Genomic DNA, 13,914 nt, shown 5'->3' with positions numbered 1-13,914 from the left:
GAGAGATTGAAATCAATTATTTTGTTCTGAGAGACAATTCAAGATTGTCCTACAAAGTGATTGTAAAGGTGGAGCAGAAAGAAAAATGCAGGATACCCACAATTTTTGTTTAATTTCCCTGTGGAAGATGTTCCACAGAGAATGCCTTGCACGTATACTTTTTGCCTAAATAAAATTATGCACCTGTTTGGATGGAATGGTATGCAGACTCAGATAACCAACAATAGATACATAGCTCCTCTTTATGGATCAAAACCTGGTTTCATATTTAACAGTGCAAGACATGGAGCTCTTTGCTTTATTTACAGCCATGTCAACTTTTCCTAAGACAATAATGTAAACATTAAGTTATTTCTAGCAATTAATTCTTGTTGAAAGTGTAACTGCGTATGGCCAAAGGCTCACAAATCTGACCACAAACAAGTTTCTCCCATGCAACTATGAAAGAGTGAAGCAGGAGTTCCAGTATATATTTTACATGATGGACCTTTTCACCACCAGTCTGAAAGGATTTTCTAGACATGCTGCATACTGAGTCATCAACCACAGGCAGATAAGCGTTTCATTTTGAAGTCTGATGCACTGGGTACAAAATCAATAGTGAGACTAAAAATAAGAACTACCAATTTTTATTGCATTTACCAGCATTCATTCTCTAGCTTTCACACTGTGAATCATAACGGTCTCTCTCAAAACACTTTTCATACTATTAGGAATCAAAGACTGCCTCTTCTATTTGCATGAGCCCTCTATAGTAACTACAGCAATTGTAATGGGCTTCAGTGCAATAAGTCACGGATGCAGAACTGAGCACATACCAGGATTTATTCCCACACTAGCAGCCGAACACAAAAAATACCCACAAATGTTCCAAAGAGATCCTCTCAGAAGATACTATCACGGCAGGGACAGCCCTGACTAACAAGCTTCTAGAAGAAAGGCAACAGAAATGGAAGAATTGACTGAAGGAATAGACATGACCCACAGTAACAGGAAAGCATCATTGACCTTTCACAAGCTGAATAATAACCCGAAGAAAGTAGAGCACCACCACAAAAATCACAGTTAATCAGGTGGCACACCAGCTTCTGCTCAACTGGAAAGCTCTGAACAAGCAGCTTACAGTACTAATTGTAGTATTTGTACTAACTGCAAACTAATCTGGAAGAAAATCATTTCAGCCAGCTGTACACAATAAATGAACTCAATGCCGGAACAAGTCACTTGAAGAATGGAAAAGCAGCTGGACTTGACGACATATGCATGGAGCAAATTAAGCACTTTGGCCATGCAACCATGTATGGGTATTATGCCTTTTTAACAATTGCTCATCAACCTTTAGATTACCCAAATTATGGCGACAAGCCTGTGTAACAGCTCTATTGAATTCAGGAAAGAATGCCTCCGACCCAAAGAATTTCAGGCCAATACCACTTCTATACCACCTTTATAATTGCCTCTCACTTCATATTTAACAAGATCTAATACTTCCAAATTTCGGTAAGACCTGCACTGGCCAAATACTAAACATCCCCCAGCATGCAGAAGAGGGAATCAAGAGAGGGATGATGACAGACGTGGTGTTCTTAGACCTTTCAGTTGCATATGATACAGTCAGCCAACAAAACCTGCTTGCCAAAGTCTAAGATATGATGCACGACCCCCACCTAGTGCAGCTCATCCGATCTCTTCCGGAGAAGAGACATTTTTACATAGAACTTTGTAAGAAGTGGAGCCGCTTGAGACAACAAAATTGTCTCCCACAGGACAGTGTGCTAGCATCAACTCTCTTCAACATTTTATTTTTATACTTATATATTTTGTGACAAAGATCCCCCTCTGCCTTAGTGGGTCCTGCACTTATTGGCAGATTTGCTTGCCTCAGAGATTCATGGCAGTGGCCTCAGTCTGGCCACTTTTGCTAGTGGCTCAAAGCTGCCGTTCACTCAGCTAACTGCATCACTGGCCAGCATGGGGAAAGGGAGGAGAACAATCCCCGCAGTCTCTGCTGACCAACCTAGTGGGTCGGGAGATAGGCCAGGGACCTTCCTCTCTGGTGGAACCCACAATCCAGGTCAACTCCTCCGGTATCAAATAGGGAGTTGAGGAGTATGGGGGGAACCTGGGCCTGCCCTCTACTCTGGGTTCCAGCCCACGGCCCTGTGGATTGCAACGGTCTGCAGTGTCTCTTGTAACAGCGCGACAGCTACAACTCCCTGGACTACTTCCCCATGGCCTCCTCCCAACACCTTCTTTACCCTCACCACAGGATCTTCCTCCTGAAGCCTGATCATGCTTGTACTCTTAAGTCCTCCTTTCTTACTCCCTGCTCCTTGCACACCCTCCCCTAACTTATGGGAGGTCCTTTTTTATGATTAAGTAGGGGTTGGGTCCCTGGGTTTTCCCTTCCACAGGGACCCCACCTTCTTCCTAATGTTGTTGTACCTTGGATCTTCGGCTTGGTCCCGTTCGAAATTTTCCCTCACGGGGCTGGTCTGCCCAAGTTCTAGAGGACGAGTCTCTATTGCTTCTGCTGGTTCAGAGGCATTAAGGTTGGGGTCTGGCTCAGGTGCTTCTCCCTCCTGGACGGCCTCCTTTCCAGCTGCCCAGGTCCACCTACCTACGAGAGAGACCCTCTGGCTTTGGGTCAGTATTCGGGTTCCCAAGGCCTTAGCTGCCCTTCTTTCCTTTTTTCTTTTTCTGCCCTGCCTTGAGTGGAGAAAACATCTGGGGAAATTTCAGAGAAAATTGGGGGTTGATAGTTTACCATGGATGCCTCACTAGCTTCAGGGTCCTCCCCTTTCTCCAGTCCCCCTACTGGGAGTAAGTCATCAAATCCTGGGAAGTCGCTCCCTATGAGTGCCGGGTAAGGGAGTTTAGGCACTATACCTGCTACTTCCTCTGGATTTCAATTTTTACCAGGATGGTGGGGTAATAGCTAACCGTCCCATGGATGCATGTCACCCCTGTGCGTTTCACCTGTAGATAACTGACTATGTTTCACGAGCTTTCCTGAGATGAGCGTGATGGCGCTCCCTGAATCTATCAGTGCTGTGGTCTCTACTCCATTTAACCTCAGTGGCCTGGTATATTTGTGTGGGGTTAGTGCAACCCCCACAATGTAAATTAGGGAGTTTTGCCAGTTGCCTAGGCTACGTTGCATAGACTCCTGGGCATTGGGACACTGTGCAACTATGTTTCCTCACTCCCCGCAGGCGTAACATCTGTATGGGGCCCTAGGCATTCCCCAGTCTCTTGGTTTAGGCAGTCTAACATCACGATCCTCTTCACCCTCAGTGCTCTGACTTTTAATGGCCTCTGGTGGGCCTTCAGCCCCTCTGTTTTTCCACCTGGGCCTTCTTGGGGGCTCAGCTGCCTGAGCTCTGGGGGTTGGTGCCACTAGTTTAACTCAGGGCGCCTCTTGCTTAGCTGGTTGGGTCAGTTCCCTTGTCCTCCTACGCCTCTCTACCAGGGCACAACCTCGTTGTAGGTGGAGGGGTCGTTCTGGCTTACCCAGGCGCGAAGGTCTGGCGGATGTCCTTGCATGTACTGGTCAATGACCAGAACCTCTAGTATCTCTTCTGGACTCCAAGACTCGGTTCGTAACCACTTTTGTGCAAGATGGAGGAGGTCATATAATTGGGACCATGGGCTTTTGTTTTCCTGGTACCTCCACTCACAATACCACTGGGCCCACACTGCGATCGTTACCCCAGATCTGGCCAGGATCTCTGCTTTCAGCCAGGGGTAGTGTGCTGCAGCCTCTTCAGACAGATCATAATATGCCTTCTGGACACAGGAATGGAGTGAGGATGCCAGACCAGTGTTCTTGAGGCCAAGCCTCCCGTAGGGCTGTCCTCTCAAAGGCCAGGAGGTATGCCTCTATGTCATCCTCCCGCGTCATATTCTGCAGACAATTGCTGGCCCGTATGATCTGCGTCCCATCATGGCTGCTATTCAGCTCTGTAAGGGCCTTCACCTGGTTTACCAGTTCCCGCAACATAGCATGGTCTTGAGCAGCCTGGTCTATCAACGGGTGATTGGTCTCTTGATGCAGCAGTACTGCCTCCTGTTGGGCGGCTGCCTGAACACAGATAGCCTCCTGCTGGGCAGCTGTGGCTTGTATAAGTGCCCACACTACATCCTCCATTGTGGTGCGGGGGGTTGGGGGGAACAAACCAACAAAAAAAACCCCACACCCCTCTCCCTCTTTTTTTTTTTTTTTTTTAAAAACACCCTACTTCTGCTCCGCTGTGCGCCTGATCCCACTCCTGACACCAGTGTGACAAAGTTCCTCCTCTGCCTTGGTGGGTCCTGCGCTTATTGGTGGATTTGCTTGCCTCAGAGATTCACGGCAGCCCTCAGTTTGGCCACTTTTGGTAGTGGCTCAAACCTGCCATTCACTCAGTTAGCCTCATCACTGGCCAGCATAGGGAAAGGAAGACGAACAATCCCTGAAGTCTCTGCTGATCCACCTAGTGGATCGGGGAACAGGCCAGAGACCTTCCCCTCTGGTGGAACCCACAGTCCAAGTCAACTCCTCCAATATCAAGTAGGGAGTTGAGGGGTATGGGGGGAACCCGGGCCCACCCTCTACTCCAGGTTCCAGCCCAGGGCCCTGTGGATTGCAACTGTCTGCAGAGTCTCTTGTAACAGCTGCATGACAGCTACAACTCCCTGGGCTACTTCCCCATGGCCTCCTCCCAACACCTTCTTTACCCTCACCACAGGATCTTCCTCCTGAAGCCTGATCACGCTTGTACTCCTCAGTCCTCCAGCAGCACATCCTCTCACTCCCTGCTCCTTGCACATCCGCCCGTAACTGATGGGAGGTCCTTTTTAAACCAGGTGTCCTGATTAGTCTGCATGCCATAACTGATTCTAGAATGTTCTTAATTGGCTCCAGGTGTCTTAATTAGCTTGCCTGTCTTAATTGGTTCTAGCAGGTTCTTGATTGCTCTAGTACAGCCCCTGCTCTGGGAACTCAGGGAACAGAAAACTGTTCATCCAGTGGCAAGTATATCCGCTTTCTACCAGACTCCTGTACCCATAGGCAGATGATCTATGCATCGCATCACAGGAGAAGGACTTTGCAACCGTCTAGAACAGACTATGAGCAACATCTCAACTTACTACATCAAGAATCGCTTCAAACCAAGATACAGGTGATGGTTCTTCACTTATGCCATCAAGAATCAAAGTGGAAACTAATCACCAACTAGAATGGAATACCACTGACTAATCACCTGAACGCGATCTACCTGGAGATGACCTTGGACCAAATGCTTTCCTTCAAAGCACATGAAGAGAAGGTGAAAGGGAAAGTTAGCATCTGCAACAACATTCTTCGAAAGTTGGTCACCTCAGAGTGGGGAGATAATCCAGCTACTTTGCAAACCACTGCTATTGCTGTGTGCTACTCCATAGCAGAGTATGTATGTCCAGTGTGGGAACGATCAATCCACGCTAAAAAACTAAATCCTGTCCTAAATGACAGCTGTCATGTAAAAACAGGATGTCTAAAGCCAAGATCAAAGAATAGCCTGTACTTATTGGCTGGCGTTGCACTATGTGGGATAGCTCAGTGGTTTGAGCATTGGCCTGCTAAACCCAGGGTTGCGAGTTCAATCCTTGAGGGGGCCATTTAGGGATCTGGGGCAAAAATTGGGGATTGGTCCTGCTTTGAGCAGGGGGTTGGGCTAGATGACCTCCTGAGGTCCCTTCCAACCCTGATATTCTATGATTCTAAGAGGAAGGTAGCAAGCCAAAGAGAAAGATCACAGCAGATGGCATATATTATATGGTCACTCAGGAGTAACCAAATGCCTTAAATCACAAAAGTTTTATGACCAGTGTTTTGCCTTTCGATACGACAGCTGGCAAAGCACTACTGAGGTTATGGAATGAAAGACTGCATGCAGTTGGATGCACTGAAATAGATTTGGAACCCAGGAGGGCCTTCCTGGAGGGGCTAAAGTCTGTTTAATGTGGCGAGGTCTGAACCGCCCACGTACACCAACTGGTAGATCAAAAACTAGCATGATGAAATGGGGCTACTCTAAACACTAATACATGCAAGTGTGCTGAAGTGCAGACCAGGGATCACCTGCTTGTTTGCAGACTCCTTGGGGAGACCTGTACAAAGGAGGACCTCGCTGCAGTGACGGAAACAGCCATTGCTTGTGTACAGTTCTGGAAAAACATCTAGTCTGTCACAAGGATACAAGAAGCAGTATTTTGTCCTTTTAAAAAAAAGGGGGGGGGGATCATTCTATCTCTACCTCCCACCTATTTGCCTCTTCTCTCCATTGCACATTACTACTGTACTGCTTGGTCCTCCATTCCCCCGGTCCTTTTCTCCTACCTCCACATGCTACCCTACCAATTGATTCCCTTCTCCCCTAGGGATTTCTCTACCACTGGCAGCTCCAGCCACAGAAGATAAGAACCTAAGAATGGCCCTACTGGGTCAGACCAAGGATCCATCTAGCTCAGTAGCCCGTCTTCCCACAATGGCCAGTGCCAGGTGCCCCAGAGGGTATGAACAGAACAGTTAATCATCAAGTGATCCATCCCGTCGCTCATTCTCAGCTTCTGGCAAACAGAGGTCAGGGATACCATTCCTGCCCATCCCATTAATAGCCATTGATGGATCATTCTTTTTAGGAAACAGATCTGAGGAACTGTCCCAAATTGAGGTATCATTAGAGGTGGTTTTGGAACATATTGCTAAGTTAAACAGCAATACATCACCAGGATCATATGGTATTCACCCAAGAGTTCTGAAGAAACTCAAATGTGAACCTGCAGAACTACTAACTGTAGTCATTTAAATCAGCTTTTGTACCAGATGACTAGAGAATAGCTAACATGATGCCAATTTTTAAAAAGGGCTCCAGAGGTGGTCCCAGCAATTACAGGCCTGTAAGCCTGACTTCAGTACCGGGCAAACTGGTTGAAATTATATTAAAGAACAATATTGTCAGACATATAGATGAACATAATTTGTTGAAGAAGAGTCAACATGGTTTTAGTAAAGGGAAATCATGCCTCACCAATCTACTAGAATTCTTTGAGGGGGTCAACAAGCATGTGGACCAAGGGGATCCAGTGGATATAGTATATTTAGATTTTCAGAAAGCCTTTGACATGATCCCTCACCAAAGGCTCTTATGCAAAGTAAGCTGCCACGGGATAAGAGGGAAGGTGCGCTCATGGATTGGTAACTGGTTAAAAGATAGGAAACAAACGGTAGGTATAAACGGTCAGTTTTCAGAACTGACAGAGAGGAAAATAGTGGAGTCCCCTAGGGGTCTGTTCTGGGACCAGTTTTATTCAACATACTAATAAATGATCTGGAAATAGGAGTAAACAGTGAGGTGGCAAAATTTGCAGATACTACAAAATTACTAAAGATAGTTAAGACCCAGGCAGACTGCGAAGAGCTACAAAAGGATCTCTCAAAACTGGGTGACTGGGCAACAAAATGGCAGATGAAATTTAATGTTGATCAATGCAAAGTAATGCACACTGGAAAGCATAATCCCAACTATACATATAAAATGATGGAGTGTAAATTAGCTGTTACCACTCAAGAAAGATCAAGATGGCTCCTGTTTCCTTTCCTCTTCCTGTAAAACACTGGCTCTTTCAAAGGCAGTTTTTGGTTTGTTTTTTAAAAGCACATGCATCTATAAAAAAAGTGCTCTTAGGACAGTGTGACCTGCCAACTCTCCACAAATCATCAAGGAGTGGTCTGCAGTAAGTAAGCTATTTGCACAATTTTACAAGGCCAGAATTAATCCTTCATTTGAAATTTGTCATACTAGTGACAGTGTTACCTGGCAGTGCATTTCCAAATACAGTGCCAGGTTTGTGTTTATATCCCTGCAAATTCCAAATACCAGCCCCTTCTTTGAACAAAATTTTTTTTTAAGATATTGGGTATATTTTACTATAACTTTTGAGGCATAAAGGCTCACAAAACCATTTCAGAGAGAGAATGAAGAAGTACTCTAGGGGCTTGTCTACACAAAGTTGCACCAAAATAATTAAACTGGTAATTCACACTTTTTGATATTTCAGTGCAAGTCTGCGTGTGGACACTTATTTTGATTCAAGAGTGCCCTGTTTCAATTTTGCTTATGCAAATTAAACTACTTAAGCTATATCAAATAGGGCATTTTTCCGACACAGGTTTTCAAAATAAAGTTTTCACAAGTCAAGGCCAGCAGAAATATTCCATTACTACTACATTTCAATAACAGGACAGTACTGGATATATTTCCATCTCTGTTTTGCTATTCCACTATTTACCCCAAAGAACAAAACAGTCCCCCTCTATGTTTACAAGTCAATCAACTGCAGTGTTGAGCAAGCAATGAGAACCAGGGTTAACTGGACACAAATTGCAAACCTGACTACTCTGTCTCTATTGTCCCATGTAAAAAAAATGTAACAAATAGTACAAATACCCAATGAATTATATTGCTTCACTTTCGCTATTAGTTACTACAAAGGGGCGAGAATCCCCCCCCCAACACACACACGCTATTAAGGAACACAGTCAATTTTAAGAGGTGAATAATCACAATATTAAAGTAGACTAGACTGTATCTAGACTAACTAAAAAGAAGTTAGTCTCTTATTTCACTTCATTTGACAGCACCTTGAGTTTCCCCATATATACTGTTTGCATGGATCTTTTACACGCCAACAGGAGAAAGTTTTTGTTGTTGTTGTTGTTTTATTTTTAAAGAAAAATGTGATGGTAAAGCCATAGAAACCGGCAGGACAACTCAAGGCCAGATGTAGCATCCAAAATTGTGTAACTCATTTACTATGACTAGGATTTCAGATTGGTTTCCTCTATATATTTACAGTGTGGCAGAATTTGGCAAAGCAGAAAGCACCCACCTCCTTCTTTGGCTGCTGTCTAGGTGCCCCCCAAAATATACCGTGACAACAGCAGCATGTGGTGCTACAAAGGTGCTAAATAATTTAACAGTCAAAGAACCATTCTAGCCCCTTAACACATACCCCTTGTGTCTACATAAAGAACCTGTTCCAACAGGTTTGCGTGCATGCGGGTCTATAAGGGGTCATTGCACCCCCTTTTATTGACAGAGTGCACCTAGGCTAGCTAAAGCGGCTCAACCACGCCTCTCCCTGGAGTACACGGGTGGTCTTCACTAATCTCCCAGAATCCACGGCTTCGTGCCCGGCCGGTGGAAAGGGAGCCAGAGGGCACTACAAGGGAAATGGTTTAGGACAGCGGCAGTACGAACTAGAGGCTAAACTTAGAACCAGTCAGCAGCACGCGGCGCCCGAACACACTGACCCACGTGGACTCAGCACAGGGCAGTGCGGGAGGCAGCGCCCGGAGACAAAGGACACGCTGGGGGAGGCCGGGCCGGGGGCGGCGGCGGCTGCTGCTGCAGCCTAGCCGAGGGCAGGGAGCGGGGCAGGGCTCGGCCGCAGGGCCCAGCCGGACACTCACCGGTCTCCAGGGCCTGGTTGTATTTCTCCAGCGCGGCCGGCAGCTCCTGCCTGTCCCGCAGCTCGTCCCCCTCGGCGCGGAGCCGCCGCGCCCGGCTCTCCCCCTCCAGCCACTTCTCCAGCAGGTTGCCCAGCACCACGTTGACCCGGGCGCTGGCGGGGCCGTCGGCGGCGCGGCGGGGCCGGTGGCAGCAGTCGCCGGGCTCGGCGCAGCGCCGGCAGCGGGTGTGGCCGCAGTGCAGGGTCACCGGCTCGCAGAGCAGCCGCCGGCACAGGGGGCAGCCGAGCAGCTCGGGCGGGCGGCAGCAGGCGGGGTCGCCCAGCGCCTCGCCCGCCCCCTCGGGGCCGCCGCCGCCGCCGGGCCAGGGCGGCAGGCGCAGCGCCTTCTCGCGGAGGCTGAGGGCCAGGCTCTCCGCCAGCTCCCGCAGCTCCTCGGGCCGCAGGCGGCCCAGCCGGGCGGCGGCGCTGTAGGCCTCCAGGGCCTCGGCCATGCGGCCGGCGCGGGCCAGCGCGTCCCCCCGGCGCAGGCAGAGGCCCCGCTCGGGCTGCGGCAGCTCGGCCAGCTGCGAGCCGTAGATCTCGGCCGCCAGCTCGAAGTTGCCGCCGCGAAAGGCCTCCTCGGCCACCTGCAGCATCTCGGCGCAGGGCCCCGGGCTCGGGCTCGGCTCCATGCCGCCCGCTCCGCTCGCCGGCGCCTACTCCATGCCGCCGGCCCGCGCCTCCTTCCTGGCAGGCTCCGGCCCGGGGGGCGGCCCTGCCTGCTTGCCTGCCTCGCTCGCTGCCTCCCCCTGTCGCGGGCGCCTGCCCCCGCCCCTCCACCGGCTCATTTATTATGTAATGGCTGTGTAACGCGCCGCCGCCTCCCGCCCAGCCGCCGCGGTGGGGAGCGGCGGCCCGGAGATCGCACCGCCCCCGCCCCCGCCCCCGGCCGGCTGAGCGAGGGGAGCTCCCTGCGGGCTGGGAGCCTGCTCGGTGCCGGGCAAAGGACCGTGCTCAGCGCGGGGTGGGGGGCGCTGCCCTGCAGAGAGCGCCCCGCCGCTGCAAGCCCCTCTGCGTGGATGGAAAGGGCTCGGTCCTGGCTCCTCCACGCCTTCGTAACTGGAGGGACGTCAGCCCCCTGACTTGCTCTGGTGCCTTAGGAGGCAGGCGCTAGTACACTCTTACACACGCAATTTGGGAAAGGAGCAGCTTGAAGTTCCTGGGCTGTTGCTTTTCACTCATTCCTCTTCACATTCGCTCAGCTTATATGTAAAACGATGCTTTTTCTTCACCTACCAGCCCCTGCCAACTCAGTTTGGGATCTGAAAGTCAGGCTGCTGGGTTCTTCATGGGTGGTGCAGCAGCAGCAGTAAAAGATAATGCACTCGGAGCTTAGTTAAAAGCAGTTGATGCGTGAGTCTCAATGGAAACCAGCTATTTCTGCAGGGCTAACAGGAGTAAAATGGTTTCAGAGTTGCAGCTGTGTTAGTCTGTATTCACAAAAAGAAAAGGAGGACTTGTGGCACCTTAGAGACTAACCGAAAGGAGACAAGATTTATTTTAGTCTAATGTGCATGCAGAAATTATTCTAAGGAACAAGAGCAGATAAATAAGAACGTGCCATTTTTCATAGGTTTCAGAGTAACAGCCGTGTTAGTCTGTATTCGCAAAAAGAAAAGGAGGACTTGTGGCACCTTAGAGACTAACCAATTTATTTGAGCATAAGCTTTCATGAGCTACAGCTCACTTCATTGGATGCATACTGTGGAAAGTGTAGAAGATCTTTTATACGCACAAATACTCACCAGCAACCACATACCACACAACAGAACCACTAACCCAGGAACCTATCCTTGCAACAAAGCCCGTTGCCAACTGTGTCCACATATCTATTCAGGGGACACCATCACAGGGCCTAATAACATCAGCCACACTATCAGAGGCTCATTCACCTGCACATCCACCAATGTGATATATGCCATCATGTGCCAGCAATGCCCCTCTGCCATGTACATTGGTCAGACTGGACAGTCTCTACGTAAAAGAATAAATGGACACAAATCAGATGTCAAGAATTATAACATTCATAAACCAGTCGGAGAACACTTCAATCTGTCTGGTCACGTGATTACAGACATGAAAGTTGCAATTCTTCAACAAAAAAACTTCAAATCCAGACTCCAGTGAGAAACTGTTGAATTGGAATTAATTTGCAAATTGCATACAATTAACTTAGGCTTGAATAGAGACTGGGAGTGGCTAAGTCATTATGCAAGGTAACCTATTTCCCCTTGTTTTTTCCTAACCCCCCCCCCCCCCCCCGTTCTTGTTAAACCCTGGATTTGTGCTGGAAATGGCCCACCTTGATTATCATACACATTGTAAGGAGAGTGGTCACTTTAGATAAGCTATTACCAGCAGGAGAGTGGGTTTGTGGGCGGGGGGGGGAGGGGGTGTGAGAAAACCTGGATTTGTGCTGGAAATGGCCCAACTTGATTATCATACACTTTGTAAGGAGAGTGATCACTTTAGATAAGCTATTGCCAGCAGGAGAGTGGGGTGGGGGGAGGTATTTTTTCATACTTTGTGTGTATAAAAGATCTTGTACACTTTCCACAGTATGCATCCGATGAAGTGAGCTGTAGCTCAGGAAAGCTTATGCTCAAATAAATTGGTTAGTCTCTAAGGTGCCACAAGTACTCCTTTTCCATTTTTCATAGTGACTTTTCCAAGTACAACTGCACCATAGAAGGTGTATTTGCCAATTTCCCTAAGACAAATTCCCAACCAACAGCCTTTTTGCTTGTGGCCCCACCTCTTTACTGGCCAGTAGTTATAGGGCTGATCTGTCTTCAGCTCTGTCAATTTCCTGCATTCCTGCAACTCTTGCACCATTAACATTGTCAGCAAAGTCATCCTGACCTACTAGCACTGCTCATTATCCACACCCTCACTGGCTCTAGGCTACTAGTGTCTAAAAGCTTATCTTAGTATCCTTTGAAAGTTTCATCAATCCCTTTCCTGGGATCTTTACTTGTTCTACTATGATAGGGCGTTACTTTACTTGCTCTACTGTGATAGGATGTTAATACAGGATTGAACACCATTGCGCCCATTTTGTTGAAGAGAGCAGGCTGGGCACACTCTAGTCACATTCTCCACTTCCTACGTCTTCTAGGCAGAAGGTGACGGAGCATTTTGTTCCACTATGTTGTGGTGCATCTTGGCAAGGACCAGTCAGGAGATCTTGGGAGGCTGATGACGATGGGATCAACCACAAGCATCACGGTTGAGCCGTTTCTCAGAGTTATCCTCTGGCTCCTGGGATTCTGAGCTGGAGTGGCAGCACTTTTGCTGATTCTACCTCCTGCTCCCATCCTTGGTTCCTAGCAAAGGGACCCTTTCTGACAACTCTCTTTACTATTCTGGAAAGGGGGAGGCAGGCACATCACTGATTTATCTAAATGTCTTCTAATTGCTCTGGGATGGCTATACACCTCAGCTGCAAGGCTGGTCTGTCTTGATACAAGGTTTTTGCTACCAATACTGACCCACGTGACATTAATGAACAATAACTGTTTTACTAATTTAGATGGAAAGGTATTAACATGACCCTGTCACTCCAATTTTAAACAAGGTTCGGTATACAGAGACCTCAGCCTGCTGAGTACCATGGCAAACACATCATTACAATGTTTGACCTTTTATTAAAAGATACAAAAAAGAAGGGAACAGTTAAAGCATTTGAAATGTTAATTATTTAAATAAGGCTTTCATTTTAACAGTATACCTTGTTCTCTTTCCCTTTACCTGGAGAGAGATTTTAGAAGACACTTCCCTCTTCCCCCATCTGAAAGCGTTTTAGATGGTAATTAATAACTGTCTTTTGGGGGGAAAGAGATCAAGTTATTTGATGTGGACTGGAGCTCTTGTTGAAGTCTTCTTGTTGTTGTCTTTCCTAAAAGACAAACTAAGAGAGAAATGAACAGCAGAGATAGCTATTGCAGCTTCTGTGTCTGGTGTTGAACTCTCATTTGCAACTTAACTGCTGGAGAAACACAGGCACAGTTTATGCTCTAATCCAGTGGTTCTCAAACTTCTTTTTTCGTGGACCACTTGAAAATTGCTGAGGGTCCCGGCGGACCTCTTAATGATCTTTCCAAATGTTGTTTGTTCTGTTAGCTAACTATTGTAAATCGCTTTGGATAAAAGCAGTATATAAAAAAAAAGATAATTAACGTTTTGAGGTTCTACAAATAAAGGCACACAACTCATATTTTAATATCAGTAGTCTTACCTTTCTAATGCAATGGACGTGCCCTCCCTCCCCCGCCACGGCAGCCCCTGAGCTGGGGCTGGGAAGGAGGAGGGTCTCTCTCTTTCTTCCTCAACTGCAGCAGGCACAGAGCTGAGGCTGGGACAAGGGCCATCTCTCCC

General features: G+C 47.9%; 1 protein-coding gene across 1 annotated transcript in view; it reads right to left on the bottom strand.

The window, feature by feature from the left end:
- The window catches only part of LONRF2 (LON peptidase N-terminal domain and ring finger 2), a 50,256-nt gene extending 39,799 nt beyond the window's left edge, over positions 1–10,457 (bottom strand). The window contains exon 1 of the mRNA XM_073352092.2: positions 9,500–10,457. Within this exon, the coding sequence (XP_073208193.1) occupies positions 9,500–10,169 (670 nt within the window). The 5' untranslated portion in view covers positions 10,170–10,457. The remainder of the gene's footprint in view (positions 1–9,499) is intronic.
- Between the last annotated feature and the right edge of the window lie 3,457 nt (positions 10,458–13,914).

Source organism: Lepidochelys kempii, chromosome 1 (genome assembly GCF_965140285.1).
Source record: "Lepidochelys kempii isolate rLepKem1 chromosome 1, rLepKem1.hap1, whole genome shotgun sequence".
Lineage (NCBI taxonomy): Eukaryota > Metazoa > Chordata > Testudines > Cheloniidae > Lepidochelys > Lepidochelys kempii.
This window is presented reverse-complemented; position numbering and strand designations above follow the sequence as displayed.